This window comes from Cervus canadensis, chromosome 3, assembly GCF_019320065.1.
Source record: "Cervus canadensis isolate Bull #8, Minnesota chromosome 3, ASM1932006v1, whole genome shotgun sequence".
Lineage (NCBI taxonomy): Eukaryota > Metazoa > Chordata > Mammalia > Artiodactyla > Cervidae > Cervus > Cervus canadensis.
In genome coordinates, this window is record NC_057388.1 from 98765286 (window position 1) to 98786230 (window position 20945).

A 20945-nucleotide genomic window follows, 5' to 3' on the forward strand; every position below is an offset into this window, starting at 1 on the left:
AACTGTAAGAACCTTAAAAAGCAGACCAGTTAAATATTTTATGGGCGAGAGGAATGATGCCAGTGTGGAGCTTTTCAAAACATGTTTAGAGAGCTACCTAGTTAGAACAGAGAGTGTGTCTAAGGGAATATGATGATCAACTCTAGAAAACAAGCTGAAGCCTTTGTGGGGTGGAGTACAGAGTTTGAGCTTTACTGCAGAGGTGAGATGAAATCACTGCAGTGTTTGGAGTAAAGGACTGAAGGATTTAAGAAGACTAATATGATGCTGCGGTGGAGGAAGAAGAAAATCAAAGCAAAGAGAAAACTTAGATACTCAGTGGTAAGATGAAAATAGCCTAAAAAGGAAGACAAGACTGAAGGTAGGTAAGTACACCAATGTAACTCTGATGAGAGATTTAGGGAGAAGGTCTTTATAGGGAAAGAAGTGTACCTATTCAAGCATAAGAACTAGCATGTCACAGACTTGGGGGACTTTGTCAGGAGGGCTAAAGTAGAAGATAACTTTTGGGTTTCAGATGATGTCCAAGTTGCACAAAGTTATTTAGGAAGATAGAAATCAGAATATGTAGAGGGCCTTTTCTCTGGGCAGTGATGTAATACTGATGGAAGGCTAAGAGAAAGCACACCTCATCAACTTTTATTTCCAATTGACAATGTCAAAGAGAGTGATTTTCAGACTGAAGGTGGAGTGTAGGGTAGAACAAATATGATAACTGAAAATAGTTCAGAGGGTGAGAAATTGTAGAAGAGCATCTATCTGCTCTGTGTAAAGTGTACCCCAGGAAACTGAGAGACCTTTTAATGGTATCTTTATGTTTTAACTTTAATGATATCTCTGAATCTCTGATGTTGACCTTTGAGAAAGCCTGAAAAATGTGAACTTAGAAGGCTATGGTTTTTCCAGTAGTCATGTATGGATGTGAGAGTTGGACTATAAGGAAAGCTGAGTGCCGAAGAATTGATGCTTTAGAACTGTGGTGTTGGAGAAGACTCTTGAGAGTCCCTTGGACTGCAAGGAGATTCAACTAGTCCATCCTAAAGGAGATCAGTCCTGAATATTCATTGGAAGGACTGATGCTGAAGCTGAAACTCCAATACTTTGTCCACCTGATGTGAAGAGTTGACTCATTTGAAAAGACCCTGACGCTGGGGAAGATTGAAGGTGAGAGAAAAAGGGGATGACAGAGGATGAGATGGTTGGATGGTATCACCGACTCAGCAGACATGAGTTTGAGTAAACTCCGGGAGTTGGTGATGGACAGGGAGGCCTGGCGTACTGCAGTCCATGGAGTCACAAAGAGTTGGACATGACTAAGCAAATGAACTGAACTGAACTGAAAAGTAGATGTGTATGTGCTTGTGTGCATGTCCGCAAATGGAATTCCAAATTTCAAAAACATAGATTTCACAAACTGCGAATCCACAGTAATCTTAATGTCATTTCAGGGCAAGATCCTAGGACAGCATTCCAAAGGGATGGCATGTGAACTCGTAGAAGAGGAGGCGAGGATCATTGGAACTCTACATGGGTCGTGTAAAAAACTGGCTGATCATGTTTTCTTCTTCATCAGTTGCCATGACTGTTAGATCAAGGATCACTGTTGGTTGCAAGAAGCACAAACAATGAGGAGGTACCAGAAGCCCAGTAGGAGCAAGCACAAGGAGGAAATGAATATAGAATGTTTAGCCTGGGAGGAAGAAAATATAGCGAGAACATGATGGCTGACGTTAAATATGAGAAGAATCATTATATGGAAGAGGGGTCAGGTATCTGTGGATTTCTCTAAGGCCAGTGGGTAGGATTCCAGGGACCTAGGATGAGACTCAGTATAAGGAAGACCTGTTCAGCCACACATACCATCCAGCAGTGGAACAGAGTGCTTTCCAAGCCAGTGATTTCCCCATCACTGCAAGTGTGCTAGCAGAAGCTGGTTAGTCACTTTTTGGGAAATGTTCTAGAAGAGATTCATGTGTTATTGTGTGGATAACTCTAAGCTTAGTTGGGTCTGACTCCAAAACCCCATGGACTATAGCCCAGCAGGCTCCTCTGTGCATGGGATTTTCCAGGTAAGAATATTGGAGTGGGTAGCCATTTATTCCCTTCTTCAGGAGATGACCCAGGGGTTGAACCCGGGTCTCTTGCATTGCAGGCAGATTCTTTACTGTCTCAACCACTAGGGAAGCCCAAAAGAAGTGAAAGTCGCTCAGTCGTGTCCAACTCTTTGCGACCCCATGGACTATGAAGTCCATGGAATTCTCCAGGCCAGAATACTGGAGGGGGGAACCTTTCCTTTCTCCAGGGGATCTTCCCAACTCAGGGATTGAACCCAGGTCTCCCGCATTGCAGGCGGATTCTTTACCAGCTGAGCCCCAAGGGAAGCCCAAGAATACTGGAGTGGGTAGCCTATCCGTTCTCCAGCAGATCTTCCTGACCCAGGAATCGAACCAGGGTCTCCTGCATTGTAGGCAGATTCTTTATCAACTGAGCTATCAGGGAAGCCCCAAAGTCCTTCCAATTTTGAGCTTCTCTGATTCTAGACCAGCGTAGGTGCAAATGGGAAGGATTAGGTTGGAAATACAGAGACCTTGAAGCTGTACCTAATGGGGTGGAAGGAACTGGAAGAACACAGTGGGAAGACATGTAGATCACTTACTTAAGAAAAGAAAATCATACAGTCATATAGTCTAGAGGAAGAATCCACTGTCTATTTTAACTGCAAGGACCAGGATCATCCTCAAATTGTTTAGAGTTGTGCATGAGCAAGTATCCAAGGCCACTTTAAAAGAGGCCTCAAATCAGTATCTTTTATAGGGTTTCTGGGATGTGATGAAGGACAGACGTTTCAAAATACAATTTTAATGGTGGTCAGAAAAGATGATGACACAGTTCATCATCACAGTCCCATTGAGGACCACTGCGAGGGGCATGGCATGTCACTGGAAGCAGGCCTAAGGCACAGGCCAGGAGAAAAAGTTAAAAAGCAAGAGTAAGAGAGGAGTGGAATAATGGCAGCGGGAGGAAGGATAGGACACAGTGGACAGGTATAGTGGACAGGTACATTTACTACAAAAGCAGCTGCCTGGGCTTGCAGAGGTCTCAGGGGCTCCTCTTTGAGCTGGTTCTCAGGGGGCAGGTAAGGTGGGTACCAGACTCAATAGAGACTGAGGCTCTACTGCTGGTGTGCCCCAAGTTCCTGAGTGACCTTGTGGATGTCATTTCATCTTGCTGCCTCCTCCTTGTTGTCAAGGGCAGGCATACTGCTAACCTAAAAGTACTCTGAGCTTTACCAGAGAAAAGAGGTCCAGAAATTTAAGACATTGTCTGCCTGTGTAGGAAGTGTCTACACTTGTTTCTGTTTTTTTACGGTTGAGAGAGGGAGAGCAGGTAAGTGGAGGGTGGAGAGAAAGGTGAGAAGACATTGTGGCCAAAGTCGGCCTAGCTCCCCCCCACCCCCCCATCGTCCCAGGGAGCCCGGGGCCGGGATGTGGCCGGAGCGGGCTGGGGGCGGGGGCATGCTGCAGCCCGCAGGCAGCCGGACACCCAAGGACCTGAGCGGACATCCTCGGGCTCTGCGGGCGCTTCAGCAAGTCCCATTGCAGCATCAGGGACCAAAAGCGAGGCGCGCCCCTCCCCCACTAGATGGCACTGAAACGCCTCGTTGGAGATATTCAGAATGCAGGAACCTAGGGAAAAAAAGACAAAAAGAATATGGTGGAGGTGCGCTCATTTTGGCTCGCCGGCCCAGTTGTGCAAAGCAGGGTGCCAGACCCTCTGTTTCCCCAGGGCAGCCCTTCACTCGGCACTGCGGGCCTTCGGCTTTGGAATGAGAGTGAAAATGAGGGGTGAGCCTTAGAGCGGAGAACCTAAGATTTCGACCTGGGAGGGAGGCACCCAGCCCTGCGGCGGCTTCTCACGTGAGCCGGGCGGTGTGTGTTGGGAGGATGAAGCTGGCTCGTTTGGGGCCCGCTCGCTTAAGGTCTGGGGTCTCTCCGCGCCACCTCCCAGAGTCCTCGGAGAGCCTAAATCCAGCCGCCACCCGGATAAAGACAACCCCCAAACCGAGGTGTCATTTAACCCCACTTCCCCACCTCCAAGCGTGAGCCCCCCAGGCCTTTCCAAAATCTATTAAGCACGCTCCGGCCTCCACCCCCAGAAAATTCTGTCCCTCTTGTCTAGAAAGCATCAGTCAATTTTCTCTTCCTGCTGAGGAGGGAGGTGGAGGTGGGTGTGTGTCGGAGTGTCTAGCGCTGGCGTGGGGCTGGACCGGGGCTGGTGCCGACAACCCCGCGGACGCACTCGGCCCCGGGTGGAAACGCCTGTAGCGGGTTAGGGCAGCGCCTGTGGCTTTCTGGGGGGAAAACAAAGATCAAATACAATCCAGGACATAGGCAACCGAATCCGGGGACGCAGGGGAACTTGCTCAGTCCCTCTGAAGGCCCACTCCACAATAAGCAGTCTTTTCTTTCAAGAACTCTGGTTTATTTAAGGGAATTTTGTACTACTGAAAAGAGATAAACGGAGATGGAGGCAACATCCTTACATTTATACTAACGCCCGTAAACATGCTACATATCACATATATGTATATGTGCATAAATATGGATGTGGTTGTGCACATACCTAGCCAGACACCATTGACTTGCCTGGTCACAGAATAAGGCTTAGACATCCTGTGCCTGGGAAATGGTGCACTTTGTCTTTAAGGATGCTAGAAAAATAAGAGATGAGGCTCACGTTGCACGGATGACATCACTAGCTTTTGGCTGCGCGCTCCGTGTTCTCGTCTGTGGGTTTCAGCCAAGGCTGCAGCGCCCGGCGCCCGAGCAAGCGAGCAAAGCCGCGGCTTCCTCCAGCGCCCCGCAGCCGGGCGATGCGATTTCCCGAGCCTCCCCGGCGCAGCCTGGGCTCTCGCTGCCTGGCACCGGCCGAGACCGCGAGGTCCCGGAGCCGCCGCGGCTAGAGGAGGAGGCAGGGACGGGGAGCTGAGAGTCCCAGCCTCCCTCCCCCACCCTCGCCCCATTCACCTCGGCGACCACCGCGCCTGGAGCCGGATCGTGGAACGCCGAGGCCGGACCCGACTCTGCGCGCTGCCGAGTGAGCCGGCATCTCAACCCCTGGGTGGGCTGCGAAGAAAATGGTGCAGTCTGAGAGCGGCTGACCCCAGCTGGACCGAGCAGACGGAGTGCTGGAGTGTCGGGGCTCAGGTGGCGGGAGAAGGGGGCGGATTGCGTCGAAGGGCCGGAGCCGTGGTTTTTCTGGGTACCTGCAGCACCCGGGCAGCACGTTCCCGGGGCTACACGGGAGCCCGATGAAGTGAGGCGGAGGCGTCGCGGGAGAGGCGGGTTTGAAGGTGGCCGGGTGGACACTTCGGGAAGAAGACGGCAGTGGTGGGGGCGGCATGACGCCCTGGAGGCCGGCTGCTGGGCGGGCCGGGCGCCGCGATCGCGCGACCTGTCCATGGTGTTGAAGGCGCCGTGTGTCGAGCTCCGCGCACCCCGCGCTGTGCGCCCCGCCGGGTGCACCCTCCTCGGCGCAGCCAGCCTCTCGCGCCCGCGGGCTGCAGCCCAGTCTCCGCAAAGCCCCGACCGAGGCTCGTCCGGTAACGCCGTCTGGGTGACCGCACCGTCGGCCCGAGGGGCCGCCTGAATGGCGAAGCAAGAGGCAGACGACCCGGGAGCTCGCGGGGAAAGTTCGGCCGAGACCGTGCACCGACTGGGAGCCCGCCTCTGAGCCCTGCGCGCTGGCAAGAAGGAGCAAAGGACCTGCTGGTGACCAGAGGACAGATAATTAAAAAAAATTTTTTTTGGTAAAAGACCCAATCCAGAGAAGAAGAATATTTCTTCTCTTGCAGACCAGGAAGGGTAGAGTCGCTGAAGGGCGACCCAGGCGGGACTCAGGGCAGCCTACCCTGGCATCTGGAGGTTTCCTGCGCTGGCCGGCCGCATCCGGGGTGATTCAATTTATCCCGTCGCCTAGCATCTCCTCTTGATAGACCCCCTCCCCCAAGAAAGCCAAGCAAGTGGGTCCCGCCACCCTGCACAAAGAAAGCTCAGGAGTCCCACTGCAGCGGAGGGCACTTGGTGTTTAGTTTCCGGCCCGAGGACAGCGTCGCCCGAAACCCGGCTGAGTGCTGCGGACGCGGCAGGGTCCGAGCAGCCGCTTCTTGCCGGGCAGGGAGGGGGCGGGAGGCGGCCTGGCCGGGCGCGCCGCCGCCCGAGGCTGCGCCTGCTCGGGAGGACGCCCAGGGGATCGCCGGAGCCTCTCCCGATCAGAACTTTTTACGCTTCCCGCCCCCATCCCCTGCAGTCCCGGGGCTGCGCAGCAGCAGGCAGGGGCCGAGGGGCGCCGCTGCGGAGTCCCCTTGCCGTCCCCTCCTCGGCTCGGCCGCCCGCAGCTTTGTTCCGGGCGCGCGGAGGGAAGGCGAGGCTGCGGCGGATCATGCCCAAGGTGTAGCCGCGAAGCGGAGGCATGGCTGCCGGAAGGTTACTGCTGTACACCGGCCTCTCGCTAGCGCTCTGCGCCCTCGGCATGCTGGCCGTGGCCATCTGCTCAGACCACTGGTACGAGACGGACGCCAGGAAGCACAGGGACAGATGCAAGGCCTTCAACACTCGCCGGATCGACCCCGGCTTCATTTACAACAACAACAACAACTTGCCACTCCGGGCCAGCCGCTCGCGCCTGGACCGCTGGGAGGGCAAGCTCCTCCGGGCCCGGAATCGCCGGCAGCTGTTCGCCATGAGCCCAGCCGACGAGTGCAGCCGGCAGTACAACTCCACCAACATGGGCCTCTGGAGGAAGTGCCACCGACAAGGCTTCGACCCCGAGATCGCGGCCCTGATTCGGAAAGGTAAGCGCATGGAGGCGAGGCGTGGCGCTGCGGAGAGCCGCGCGCCTCTAGGCCCGGCTGCCCTCGCCTGCCTTCGCCTGGCCGCAGCCTCTCAGATCTCTTGGTACCAGGAGGTCAGGTTATCCAGGCTCGGCTGAGCCTTGAAGTGGCCACATCTTGCCTCCCAACAGCTCGTAATGACGCTTACCTCTCCCTACTCAGCCTCTGGTCTTGGGTTTTTCTGACGGGATTCCGATAGAATCTCATGGTCCAGGGGTTTTACCCAGGAAGATGCTTCAGTAGTCTCTGAAGAGGAAGGGAATCTGTAATTTTGTGCGGTTAACAGAGGAATGAAACCCTTTAAGAGTGTTATGTCAGGGTAGACAGACTCCTAGTTTTAATCTTTGTTTTACGTGTTGAACTGATTCATCAAGGGCAACTGGGGAAACATCTCATAGGGAAGGCCTTATTCATGCCAGAAATGTTGAAGTGCTGTACCCTGCCCGGCATAATGCAGGCACTAGTCATAGAAACATTAATAAATCAGAGCCCCGGCCCTGTTTCAGCCCAAAGCCTGTTGACCTGTAGCAGCACACCACAGTTCTTGATTTCTCTTTTTGAGTGGTTGACAAAAATGTCTCCTGCACATTGAATATTAGCAGCATCTAATAAGCACAGGAAAGTAGTTTTTTCCCCCCAGTAACACCAGAGTGGGTACTTAAGAGGAAAAATGCTGGTTTCGAAGATTTGTAGAAAGAATATCCAGAGTATACGAAAGCAGAAAACAAACTGCATTTGCTAATGATAAAAATTTACTTGATTTTTTAATATGATCACAAAAATTTTTTAAAGTCTGCTCATCTGATGCAGTTTGTAGATCTTGCATGATTTATACTTTGGGGAGCATCCTGTTCCATTAGCCCACTGAAATATTGTTTGTGTGTATATTAATATTGCTTTGAAGAAGGGAATATGCATGCTGGAATATGCATTAATGATAGCTGCACCCTGGAAGTTGTGGTGCAATTTGATGAGTTCCTCCCACCCCCTTCATTTTCTTCATCTGTTAAATGGTAATACCAAGGTGAAAACAACGCTGTTGTCTGAAAGGTCTTTGTGGCTACCATATGAGGTAGTTTTTCCTAATGTCAATAATTACACTGCAGGGTTGCTGCTATTTTAAAATCTTGTGTATGACAACTGATGTTCTTTGATTTGTTAAAATGTTGAAGTGGATCAGAAAAAAAATTGTTAATTTGAAAAAAAAAAAGTCAGTTGTTTAAGAAAGACAAACAGTGGGTATAGTTTGGGTGGCCACTCAGATTTAGGTGGGTAGGTTCAGAAAGAGAATCCATCTTAGTATTTGTTCTGCATCTTCTGTAGAATTACTAGGGATTTTAGATGATTTTGTTAAGAATGTGTTACTATTACAAGCATCACATCTGCTTCATGGTTAGACTCTTAGTAAAGTAGGGTGACCCGCTTGGAGCTCTACAACTTTGTCAAACTGTACAGGATATTAGAGATTTGCAGAAGAGAGAATCTTGGGTTTGGGAAAGAAGAGGAAGCAAAATAGATTTTGACAATGGTTGACTTTGTAATAGTTTTCAAATTCTAAGATTCAGGAAAATGTTACTTTATGTGTCATTTTCTGCTTTCATTAAAATTGGAATGATAGGAAGTTAGCTGAAATGTGAGGAAGGATTCATGTTACTAACGACTGATAAACACTTGTAGGACTTGCTGAAAGACATTCTTGAATTTCCTTTCTTGAACATCTTGTGGAACAAGACTGGTATCCTTCTGCCTGATATTGGTTAACCCCACTGAGAAAAAGGGGACTGGAATTCATGACTTCTGGTAGTTCCATTGAGAGCTTTGATTCCATGTTGCTCTGCTTGGCAATCGGACTAGAAAGGTTGACTTGGTCTGTGCACCAGAGGGATTGGTTACCATAGTGACATGTTCTTCCGGTGAAGCTGGAAGCACAGCGACAGGGAAAGGGATAGGGGAAGAATGTACAACATTTTGACTTTGTATGGGCTGATTTTGAATTGAAGCAACAGAAAATGGACAGGGCACAGCAGGGGGATTGAATACACTGATACCTTGAGTTGGCAGGGCATTGTGTTTCACTTGAACTAATGGAAACACTGTTTCCCATCACCCAAAATTCAGCAATCACTGTCAGCTGCAAGCACCTGCTTACCATGGCCATTTCTGTCCATTTGACATTCTTGTTAGGTATTATTGAGATAGATAGCATGCCAGACTTACAAATCTTGAAAGACTTAAGGTAACTATCTTCATTTTTAATCTCAAAACATAATCTTTGAAAGCCAGATCTGCTTTTTCTCAGCAGTGATGGACACACTGTGGAAATAAGTGCATCTTATGTTAGGAGAATTCACAAGCAATTCTAGTAGCATGCAGAATGTTCTTCCTAGATGTGCAGATTTTAGAAGGAAGTTAAAAAATAAAAAAATAAATTGATATCTTTTGTTTAAGTTTAAGACATCTTAGAGAAAAATATTTACCTCACAGTGTTTATTAGCAGTCTCAAAACCTATCTTAGACCTTTGGTTTTTTGGGAAACATCTTAGATTAAAATTCTGGAGATATGTGTTGGGCAGGGGGGAAAGGGAAATCAGAAAAAAAAATATGTAAAATCTGTCAATATTATGTGAAAATTAAAGATTTATCCTAGAGTCCTAAAGAACTCAATCGTTTATTAAGTCAATGTTCATTACATTAGAAAATGCTGTTTGTGCATTTTACAATAATACCACATAATTAATAAGGAAAAAAATCAAATCTATATCTGATTTGAAGACAAAGTCCTTTGGATTCATATGCTTTCTGAAATCCGTTTCTTGCCCTGCTGATATGACTGTGCCCACAAGAAGACGTTTCTGATCACTGTGTATTTATTTGTTTGTCTTATTGAACCATAAGTTCCTGGAGGGCAGGAAAGATAATCATTTGTAAAATACATCCGCCCGATGCTTGGTACTTGGGAAGTAACTCATACAAATTAGGTTCTCAGAAATGTATCCATCAAAAGCTTATTCTAATTGCTGGAACACTGTGTGGGAATCCAAATAAAGGATTAGTCAGAAAATTGTGATAGAAAAAAAGGACCAGTGTGACTCTCAGGGCAGCTTAATATTGCAACAGAGGCTTCATAATTTAACAAGGGAGATTTCTTGAGCAAAAGCTTTGCTAAGGAGTAAGAGCAACACAATACAGTTTTGGATAACACATGTCAATGAATAGACACATATCACCCACAATCGTTATTTTTCACGTTAGACAAAATTTTAATTTTTTCCTTCTTGAGGGTAGGATTTGAGTAGAAGATGTAGCAAAGATCACTCATCCTTGAATTCCCATCTGTGTCTATAATCAGGTCCTCTCATTTTCTTTCTTTTCAATCTCATCTGTGTCTTCCCGGTAAGTCACTGTGAGCACTGGGGACAGATGAATGACAGGATCAGTTTCTGAAATCCTAGAGACTTCCAAACTGTTAGAAGGAGCAAACACAGGGAGGAGTTTGTTCCAGGGAAGATTCAGATTCTTTGGTTAGTACTGAAATGTTATGTTGATACGGCTTGAAATCAGTAGACCTTCAACTGACATGCTAAGAACTTCTTTATTATTTGAAAATAGGCCTTATAGGAGAACTTGACCTAAATAATTATGGAGTGGTAGTCAATGTTCTAAAGTTTGTGTTAATAAAACCTTGTACACATTCACAGATTAATAATGGACTCAGCAAGTGTTTGCTGCACAGGTATTAGCGAATGGGCCCATATCACTGGAACAAAGACTGGTCCTTAGAATTTCCATCGTTCTGTTAGTATCACATAGAGTAAGTGCTGAGTCTGGGAGAACCAGAGTGACAGAAACAGATGCAGAGAAACACAGAGGTGGTGATGCTCCATTGTGTCCACAGTGGGATGAGGTCAGGTGGGAGGGAGTTAGGAAGAGTTGCCCTGAGGAAATGAAATTTGAACAAGATCTTCAGGACGTTTGGGGGCGGATGGGGAGGAAGGGCATTTCAGGCAAAGAGGCCAGCACAGGCACAGCCTTGGAGGTGTGAACCTGCTGTTTGGCCTTGTGAGTGTTGATTTCTAGGGCGAGGGAGAGGAGCAGACCAGGAGCTGGAGAGCAGGCGGGGACGGCGTTACGGAGCTTGTGGACTGAGATCCCCTGTAGCAGTGCTGCCCAAAGGGTGGCCACCAGCCACAGGTGTCTGTTTAAACTTAAAATAGTCATACTGAAATAAATTTAAAAATCACTCCCTTGGTCACATTACAGATGCTCAACAGCCATATGTGGCTAATGGCCATCATTTCAGATAGTAATAGTATTTCAGTTCAGTTCAATTCAGTTGCTCAGTTGTGTCCGACTCTTTGCGACCCCACGGACTGCAGCACACCAGGCCTCCCTTGTCCATCACTAGCTCCCGGAGTTTACTCAAACTCATGTCCATTGAGTCAGTGATGCCATCCAACCATCTCATCCTCTGTTGTCCCCTTCTCCTCTCGCCTTCAATCTTTTCCAGCATCAGGGTCTTTTCAAATGAGAGCTCTTTGCATCAGGTGGCCAAAGTATTGGAGTTTCAGCTTCAACATCAGTCCTTCCAATGAATATTCAGGACTTATTTCCTTTAGGATGGACTGGTTGGATCTCCTTGCAGTCCAAGGGGCTCTCAAGAGTCTTCTGCAATACCATAGTTCAAAACCATCAATTCTTCACCACTCAGTCGAAGTAAGAGTATTACTATTTATTATTAGTATTACTATTTGATTAATAGTGATCAAACTTGATGGTCAGGTACTCTTCTAAGAGTTTTATGTTTATTAGGTAACTTATTCTTCATGATACTGCGCTGAGGTGGGTATTTTTATTATTTATCTCTATTTTACAGTTGAGGAAACTGACACACAAAGCTCTCTTAACTTGTCACATTCTCATGATAAGAAAATGAAGGTGTCAGGCTTTGAATTCTGGCTCTGGGTTTGGAGACTTACCCACCCCACTCTACTGTCGCCAGAGAGTCTGTTGGGGCGGGAGTGGGTAGAGAAGAGGCTGGTGTATTGATTCCCCAAATTAAAAAAAAAAGTAGGGTTATTTTGCTGTTTACCTGAAACTAACACAACTTTGTAAATCAACTATTCTTCAATAAAAATAAACTTGCTCTTTCAAAGATATAGAAAAACAGGAAGTAATTTAGAGTCCACAAAGGTGAGACCTGCTGGAAGTCTTCAGGTTAGCACTGAGAGGAAGGTCATTTCAAAGCAAAACATTTCACCTTGCCTTGAGACCCGCCAACAGAATTTCATCCACCTTTTGTCCTGTAATTTTTGAGTATTTCTTTTTCTTTTTTTTTTTTGTTCGCTGTGGTAGATGCTGAGATTATAGAAATGAATGACATACACATTCATTCCACAAATACTTATTGAGGGTCTAGAGGCTGGGCATTGTGGAGAAGCTTACATTCCCTGGTGGGGTGGGCGGTGGAGAGACACAATAAATAAATACAGATGAAATAAAAATAACATCTAACGAGCTAATCAGCATAGAATATAACATGCAGTAGTGAATGCTATGAAATGTCTTCACCCTTGATACGCACAAAGGGGAAGGTGAAACAATAAGCCAAAAGAATAAATAGTTCTATTAGTTTTGGTTTCATAATATCTGGAGGCTTTACCGGCTCACAGGCAGATACATACAAAACCCATGATATCTGTAAAAGGCGTGCATCTCCATGCGTGTATGTTACATGTGTGTTGGGGGAGAACAAAGTCATCATGTGGTTCTTGTCCTGAGGGAGCTTATACTGTCATATGTGAGTAGACCAGGCTCTTTTGCAGGAGGTCACGTCTGTTTCAGCTGGATCAGGAATCATCTGGTCAGGGAGCTCAGGGGTGAGCTCATCTTATTGAGCCAATGAAGTCAAGAGCCTTATTTCTGTTGCAGAGGTCAGTTTATTTATTCTTTTACTGTAGGGTTGGTAAGGATCAATTAGAGGATCGATTCTATATTCCACTTTGGATTGTCAGTTAAAAATATTTTCTCCCTCTTTGCTATTAGTAGGTAATCCTAGGCCTTCAGGCAGAATCCTAAACATACTCTGGATCAGACTCTTCACACACACACGCACACATACACACACCTACCACACACACACACATATACATCTAGACATTGGATAGTAGAGTCACAAGTGTTCATTCAGATGCAGATTCTTTTATAACTTCTTACCCCCAAAAATACACATAGAGAGAAGGCTGTGCATGAGTTGATGGATGAGTGGACAGCACATTTGTTCTAACGTCTTGATTGGACATCTGCTGTTTTTGAGACAATGCATCAGTCAGTCAGTCCAGTCAGTTCAGTTGCTCAGTTGTATCCAACTCTTTGAGACCCTGTGGACTGAAGCATACCAGGCTTCCCTGTCCATCACCAACTCCTGAAGCTTGCTCAAACTCATGTCAGTCGAGTTGGTGATGCCATCCAACCATCTCATTCTCTGTCGTCTCCTTCTCCTCCCGCCCTCAGTCTATCCCAGCATCAGGATCTTTTCTAATGAGTCAGTTCTTCACACCAGGTGGCCAAAGTATTGGAGCTTCAGCTTCAGCATCAGTCCTTCCAATGAATATTCAGGACTGATTTTTTTAGGTTAGGATTGACTGGTTTGATCTTCTTGTAGTCCAAGGGACTCTCAAGTCTTCTCCAACACCACAGTTCAAAAGCATCAATTCTTTGGTGTTCAGCTTTCCTTATAGTCCAACTCTCATATGCATACATGACTACTGGAAAAACCATAGCTTTGACTATATGGACCTTTGTCAGCAAAGTAATGTCTCTGCTTTTTAATATGCTGTCTAGGTTGGTCATAGCTTTTCTTCTAAGGAGCAAGTGTCTTTAATTTCATGGCTTCAGTCACCATCTGCAGTGATTTTGGAGCCCAAGAAAATAAAGTCTGTCACTGTTTCCACGGTTTCCCCATCTATTTGCCATGAAGTGATAGGACCGGATGCCATGATCTTCACATACATTCTTTTAAAGGACTTTGTTTCCTCATGTATAAAAGAGTAGGTTTGGATTGTATGAACGTCAAACCCTTTCACATTTGACGAGAAAGTTAAATGTAGGTGACAGGGGGTAAATAATGGGCAAATGGTTGAGAGAAGGTGAAAGAGAGGGAAAGGAAAGCAGGGTGAGGCAGGGGAAAGAAAGAGCAAATTGAAAGAGATGGAGATGTTTCAGAAAGGATCATGGCAGGGTGGTAGTTTGTAAAAGGAAGAGGTGGAAAACAAAGCAGCTAATTTTGTTCCAGTGTAGGACTGTGTAATAAAAACTCACCATCTCTCTTACTAATGATTTAAAATGCCATGTTGCAGATTGAGGTTAAAAAATCTAAAAACTTGATGGAGAAAGGTTGTGTTGGTTGCATGACAATATGGATGTACTTCATGTACTAAAAGTACAGAACTGTATTCTTTTTATTATTAATTTGTACTGGAGCATAGTTGCTTTACAATGTTGTATCAATTTCTGCTGTACGGCAAAGTGAATCAGCTCTGTGTATGCTCTGTTTTGGATTTCCTTCCCATTTGGGTCACCACAGAGTATTGAATACAGTTTCCTGTGCTATATAGCGGGTTCTCATTAGTTATCTGTTTTATAGATAATATCAGTAGTGTATATATGTCAATCCCAATCTCCCAATTCACCCCGATCTTCCCTTCCCCCTTGGTGTCCATAGTTTGCAGAACTGTATTCTTAAAAATGCTTCATATGATCAATTTTTGTTACATATCAGTTCAGTCGTGTCTGACTCTTTGGGACCCCGTGGTCTGCAGCTCACTGGGCTTCTCTGTCCATCACTAACTCTGTTTCACCACAATTAAAACAAAGAAATTAAGTAAAAGAATTAAGAAACTTAATAGAGAAAGGAACTGGATTCCTGGTGTGTAGAATACTTCGTAACCAAGGATGTTCATTTATTCAACACATTTTTGAGCAGCTACTATGTGCCAGGCACTAACTCTGGTATGTTTTGGACATAGAAGTGAATGAAACAGACAAAATATCTGCCTTCATAGGCCTTCCATTGAAACACCTTTGAGGATTGTATCTTTTTTCTAAACAAAACTTTTCAAGAATACCAGTATATAAAACAAGTAAAAATAATGAATATGTTCCTTGGGTCATTTAAAAACCATTGTATGGTAAAGAACACTTCTCTGTGTTTATTCTAAAAATGCCTTTTGAGTTCCAGCTATTTCAGGCACATTACTTGGGGCTGGAGGATCCTGAGTGAGATAGGTATTAATAGCTCCTGTCCTCAAAGAGAAAAAAGGCAGTATACAGAAGGCTGACAAATAAAAACCCCAAGTTTAGTTCTTTTTTTAAAAAATATTTTAATTTTATTAGAGTATAGTTGATTTACAGTGTTGTGTTGGTTTCAAGTGTGCAGCAAAGTGATTCAGTTATACTTATTATTGTTGTTTAGTCACTAAGTTGTGTCCGACTCTTTATAACTCCATGGACTGTAGCCTGCCAGGCTCCTCTGTCCCTGGGATTTTCCAGTCAAGAATACTGGAGTGGGGTGCCATTTCCTCCTCCAGGGGATCTTCCCAACCCAGGGATGGTACCTGTGTCTCCTGCATTGGCAGGCAGATTCTTTTCCACTGATCCACCAGGGAAGCCCCACATATAAATATGTATCCGTCTGGTCAAGGCGATGGTTTTTCCATTGGTCATGTATGGATGTGAGAGTTGGACTATGAAAAAAGCTGAGTGCCGAAGAATTGATGCTTTTGAACTGTGGTGTTGCAGAAGACTCTTGAGAGTCCCTTGGACTGCAAGGAGATCCAACCAGTCCATCCTAAAGGGAATCAGTCCTGAATATTCATTGGAAGGAGTGATGTTGCAGCTGAAGCTCCAATACTTTGGCCACCTGATGCGTAGAGCTAACTCATTGGAAAAGACCCTGATGCTGGGAAAGATTGAAGGTGGGAGGAGAAGGGGATGACAGAGGATGAGATGGTTGGATGGCATCACTAACTCAATGGACATGAGTTTGAGTAAGTTCTTGGAGTTGGTGATGGACAGCGAGGCCTGGCGTGCTACAGTCCATGGGGTCGCAAAGAGTCAGACACGACTGAGCGACTGAACTGAACTGATATATGTGTATACAAATATATTTATTCTTTCTTAGATTCTTTTCCTCTCATCTTTTATCATAGAGGTTATTACAGAATATTGGATAGAGTTCCCTGTTCTATACAACACATTGCTGTTCTATCTTTTATGTAACGGTGTGCATGTGTTCATCTCGAGCTCCTGATTTATCCCCCTCCTCCATGTTTTCTCTTTGGTAACCATAAGTTTGTTTTTGCTGTCTATGAGTCTGCTTCTGTTTTGTAAAAAAGTTCATTTGTAACTTAAAAAAAAGTTAGATTCTACATATGAGTAATATTATATGATATTGGTCTTTGACTTCTCTTTGTATGATAATCTCTAGGTCCTTCCATGTTGCTGCAAATGGCATTATTTCATTTTTTATGACTGAATAATATTCCATTGTATATATGTACCATGGCTTCTTTATCCATTCCTCTGTCGTTGGACATTTAGATTGCTTCCATGTCTTAGCCATTGTAAAAGGTGCTGCAGTGGACATTGGGATACATGTATCATTTCAGACTATGATTTTGTACAGATATGTGCTCAGGAGTGGGATTACTGGATCATATGGTAACTCTATTTTAAGTTTTTAAAGGGACCTTCATACTGTTCTCCATACCAATTTACATTCCCACCAACAGTGTAGGAGGACTTCCTTTTCTCCACACCCTCTCTAGCATTTGTTTGTAGATTTTCTTTTTTTTTTTTTTTTTTGATGATGGCTGTTCTAACCAGTGTGAGATGGTAACCTCATTGTAGTTTTGATTTGCATTTCTCTGATAATTAGTGATGTTGAGCATCTATTCATGTGCTTTTTGGCCATCTATGTGTCTTCTTTGGAGAAATGCCTATTTAGATCTTCTTCCCATTTTTGGATTGGGTGTTTGTTCTTTTGACGTAGCTGGATGGGCTGTTTGTATGTTTTGGAGATCCAGGTTTGGTTCTTTGAGAGATTTATGTACTGAGGTCCTGAGTGATTCTTGAGTTCTGGAGCAATTAGAGGAAGCTTTGCCAAAAAGGGGACAGCTGGTCCTAAGATGTACTTAGGTTATCTGTGGGTTGATAAAATGAAATCTGAGCCTTAGTTAAAAGTGATTAATTAATAACGACAAGGTAATACTTGTCGAGTCTGCGTTCCACCCACATTTGTCCCCCAGACACCCAGTCCTTCTCCCAAGAAGCAGCTATTGCTCCCAGATTTTAAGAAATCATATCAGAGAAAGTCTGTTCAGCAATATTTAAAAATACCAGCAAGTATAAATATGTCAGGCAACGCACAGGTAATTTAAGGATGAAAAAAGTAAATCTGTATACACAGAGATGATTTTTAAAGCCCTATTCTAGGAGTCACTAGGAATCTTCTACAGGTGATGTTTATTCTGAGCGGAGGTTGCTGTTGGCATTCAGAGAAGTTTGACAGATTTGCTGCTTTTATGGGGGACTGCAGTATCTGAATTATTTCAATTGATTTTTTTTTGGCGTCCAAGTATTTTGCCAAGAAAAGGCAATTTACTTTATATTAGGTCATCTTCATAAATTTATATCATTTCCTGCATTTGAAAATGCCCTGCTGTCCTATATTCTGAAGCTCACTCTGTTGGACACTTTATTTGCTCTAGAGCAATCTCTCATTCAGATTTGCCCTCCATGTCTCTTCATCTTTGTAATAGCAGTTCTATTTAGGCAGACACAACTCTTATTCCCCAAGGCTCTGGAGTGTTTTGTAGACCTGGATGGGATAGGCTCATCTTTACCTTAAAGAAGCTCCGAGCTCCTGTGCTGCTGTGTGCTAATTAACCCAGCATTAGATACCACCTTGTGAGGCTGAGGACACGCGTCCCTTGTCTACTGACAGTTTTGCCCCAGGCTGTATACACTTATGAGTTCATGGAACACATCCGGGAATCACCATGGCACCACTGTCTTATAATAATAAAATAAACAAGTAAACAAAATATGAAAAACTTGTGTTCATTATTAATAGGACCATGGATAATAGGTATGGTTTGTTCATACGATGGAAACTACCACTGTACATTTAAAAGACATCTACTAGACCTACGTGTTTCCAAGTGGAGAAAGATAAAATTGGAGTGAAAGGATCAGGGTGCAGAATGAAATGAGGAGTATGATGCCCTTTATATGAAACTCAAAAACAGATCAGATAACATGAGATATGGTTTATTTGTGTTTATAAAAATATGCATGTGACTAATAAACCCAAAATGAAGGATGATGTTTATCTTTCTCAGGACAAGAAAGGAAATGGAATTGGGATGGAGCTTTCAAATCATCTGTGATATTAATATTTTATTTCTTAAAACAACTACAACAAAAACAGATCTGAAGCCAATGGGACACACGTATGCATGCACACTGAAGCTGTTTGAAAGATTATTGCTATTCTGACCTAAAAAAGTTAACATTTTATTCAGACTCTTCTGTTCAGTGTTCAGGAGGCAGATTCTTTTAAAGAAAATTCTTGGAAAACTTTGAATCAGCCTGTGACTGACTTTTGTAAGTAATAACAAAGAGGAGAATCAAGTAACCCTTAACCAACAGTTTGCACTGAGAGTTGCTCCCGGGGGAAGGGTTTAGAAAGGATAAAGTCATGTTTTCCCCACTTCTGATGTGGTGTAAGAAGAGGAAGCCAGGGCTTTAAAATGACCTATTTCTGAGATAGAGATGAATGTGGACCTCACTCCTTGCTTTATAGGTTTCCTGCAGCTTGTGGAGAAAAACCCAGCGTTCTAAGGGCCAGAAAGTTAAACCAAAGCCCTCCCTCCAATGAACTTAATCAGACACTGAACATTAGTAGCTAAGGCATGGAGACAGAGAGTACAGCCCACCAGAGACTGAGCAAGAGCCTTTGGGAAGGCCCGTGGACCCTACGGGAGGACCTCAGATGAACTAGGAAAGGAACAGCTGAGAACTGGTAGGAAGGAGTCGGAATTATATTCTTAGAATTGTGAGGGTGACTTCAGCCAGGAGCAATGGTATGTTCCCACGCCATACAAGCTCCAGCTGGAATACAAGCTCCAGGCCCATCAGAATTACAGCAGGGGTCCCATTTTCACCTGATAATGCTTTTCAAGCACCAGAGCTGGACCTGAAGTTACTAGGGGTCATGAAAGTCCTAGGGGATTTCAGGGGCGTTGAAGCAGAATAACTTCCATGCTCATATTTCAGCAACCCCGGGGCTGAAGAGATGCCCATGTGAAGCTCTGGGCAGGCCTGCATCTCCAGGTCCCATGTGGATGAGCTGCTTTATTCATCGTGCTATGCAAGGATGCTCTTCCTGCCCTTCCTGAGACGAGTGACTTTGGGAAGGGCTGGCCTCTGTGTCTTCAACCTCTTCCCCTTTCTCCCTCCTCCAGGAATGTGTTAACACGAAACAGAAGTTCATCTTGCTCAGCCCTTGTTCTTTTCAGGCGTGGCCTGTCTCCTCACTGGGCTTTCTTGTCTCTTCACCTTCAGTGCACTTTGAGGCCCCTGCGACTGGGTTTCCTCCCCAACTCCTCTCCTTCTCTTTGAAAATGTCGCCTCCTCTGGCTTTGGCGGCACCGTCCTCTCCTGGGCTGCCTCTGTCTCGGTTCTTCCCTCCTCCCCAGCACTAGCTCTTCTTTCTCAGCCCATGTGAGTGTTCTCCAGGGTACCGCTTCTTTTTCTTTCCCTCACTCTCCCCTTGAGCTGTTTCAAGTCCATGGCTGATTTTGGCCTTGATGTTCCCAACCTATTGCACTGGGAATCTCTCAATCAGACCCTCCACCCAAACACCTCACCTGTCGAATATCTCCGCTTGGAGGTTCCATAGGTCCCAAAGAACCTGTTTTCTTTTTCTCCCAGCCATTGCTCTTTCACTTTCCTCCATCTCGGGAAATGACCTCACTGCCTCCCTACTTGCCCAAACCAGAAACTTGGGAGTCATCCTTAGAGATCTCTTCATTCTTGCCCTACTCATCCAAGCAGTGAAGTCACTTTTCCTCCTGATACTTTTCTGCTCATCTCCCCACACTGTTCTGATATTGCTGCTGTGGTGAGGTCCACATCACCTGTGTTCTTGTAGCATTCTCTGTTTGGTTTCCCTGTTCTCTAATCTCATCTCCCGTCACTGCTTTCCATTCAGAGTGATTTTTCTTAAATGTAAGTCTAATCATGTTATCACTCTGCTCAAAATTCTTCAGTGGCTCCTCCCAACCTGTCGGTCATGAAAGGTCCATGATAAAGTCCTCTTGGCTTGTGAGGACTCACAGGCCTGGCAACATTTCCCTGCCCCCTATCTGCAATCTGCCCATCTCATCCTTTTGCCTACTTCTCTCCAGCATGCTCTCCTCCAGCTCTGATGAAGGACTCCTGGGTCCCCAAACAGGCTAAACTGTTTGAGACTTGGGAGCCTTTGGTGATGAAGCTTCTTCCTTTGCCTAGAAGCCTCTGTCCCTGCTTATACCCACCCCCAACTCAGCCTGGCCAGCACCTGCTTATTGTTTGGGGATCAGCCATGGGCCCCTCCTCCTAGTCTTACTTGGGTTCCATCACCTCTGTCTCCCAGGGAGAATTGCCTTCTTCCTCCTTAGCCCTCTGTCACCAACAGACATCTTCCTAGCACCAGTGACATTTTGTTTCCCCATATGTTTCCCTCCTTTTTAAGGCTATTTTTGAGCTACTTATTATTCATCTTTTTATCTGCAGTGTTTTGCATAATGCATGGTCCATAATAGGTATTTAATACATAGTTATTGGATGAATGAAGGTTTATTTCCGTTAATGCAGTCAATCTGGAAGTCTTATTTAACAAAGAGCCATAATTTCACTGGACTAGGGAAACTCACTATTAAAAGGAAACCTGCTGTGAGTTGCTCTGTAATGCATACAATAAACTTTGATTTATTTCTTTTGTTAAGGTTTG

General features: G+C 45.2%; 1 protein-coding gene across 2 annotated transcripts in view; it reads left to right on the plus strand.

Annotated features, from left to right (window-relative positions):
• The first annotated feature begins 6396 nt into the window (after positions 1-6396).
• Positions 6397-20945, plus strand: part of TMEM178B (transmembrane protein 178B) — a 398699-nt gene continuing 384150 nt past the window's right edge. For both annotated transcript variants that reach the window (XR_006268618.1, XM_043463892.1), the window contains exon 1: positions 6397-6853. Coding sequence is in view for 1 of the 2 variants with exons in the window: in XM_043463892.1 (XP_043319827.1) it covers positions 6472-6853 (382 nt within the window). In the remaining variant the exon portion in view is untranslated. The remainder of the gene's footprint in view (positions 6854-20945) is intronic.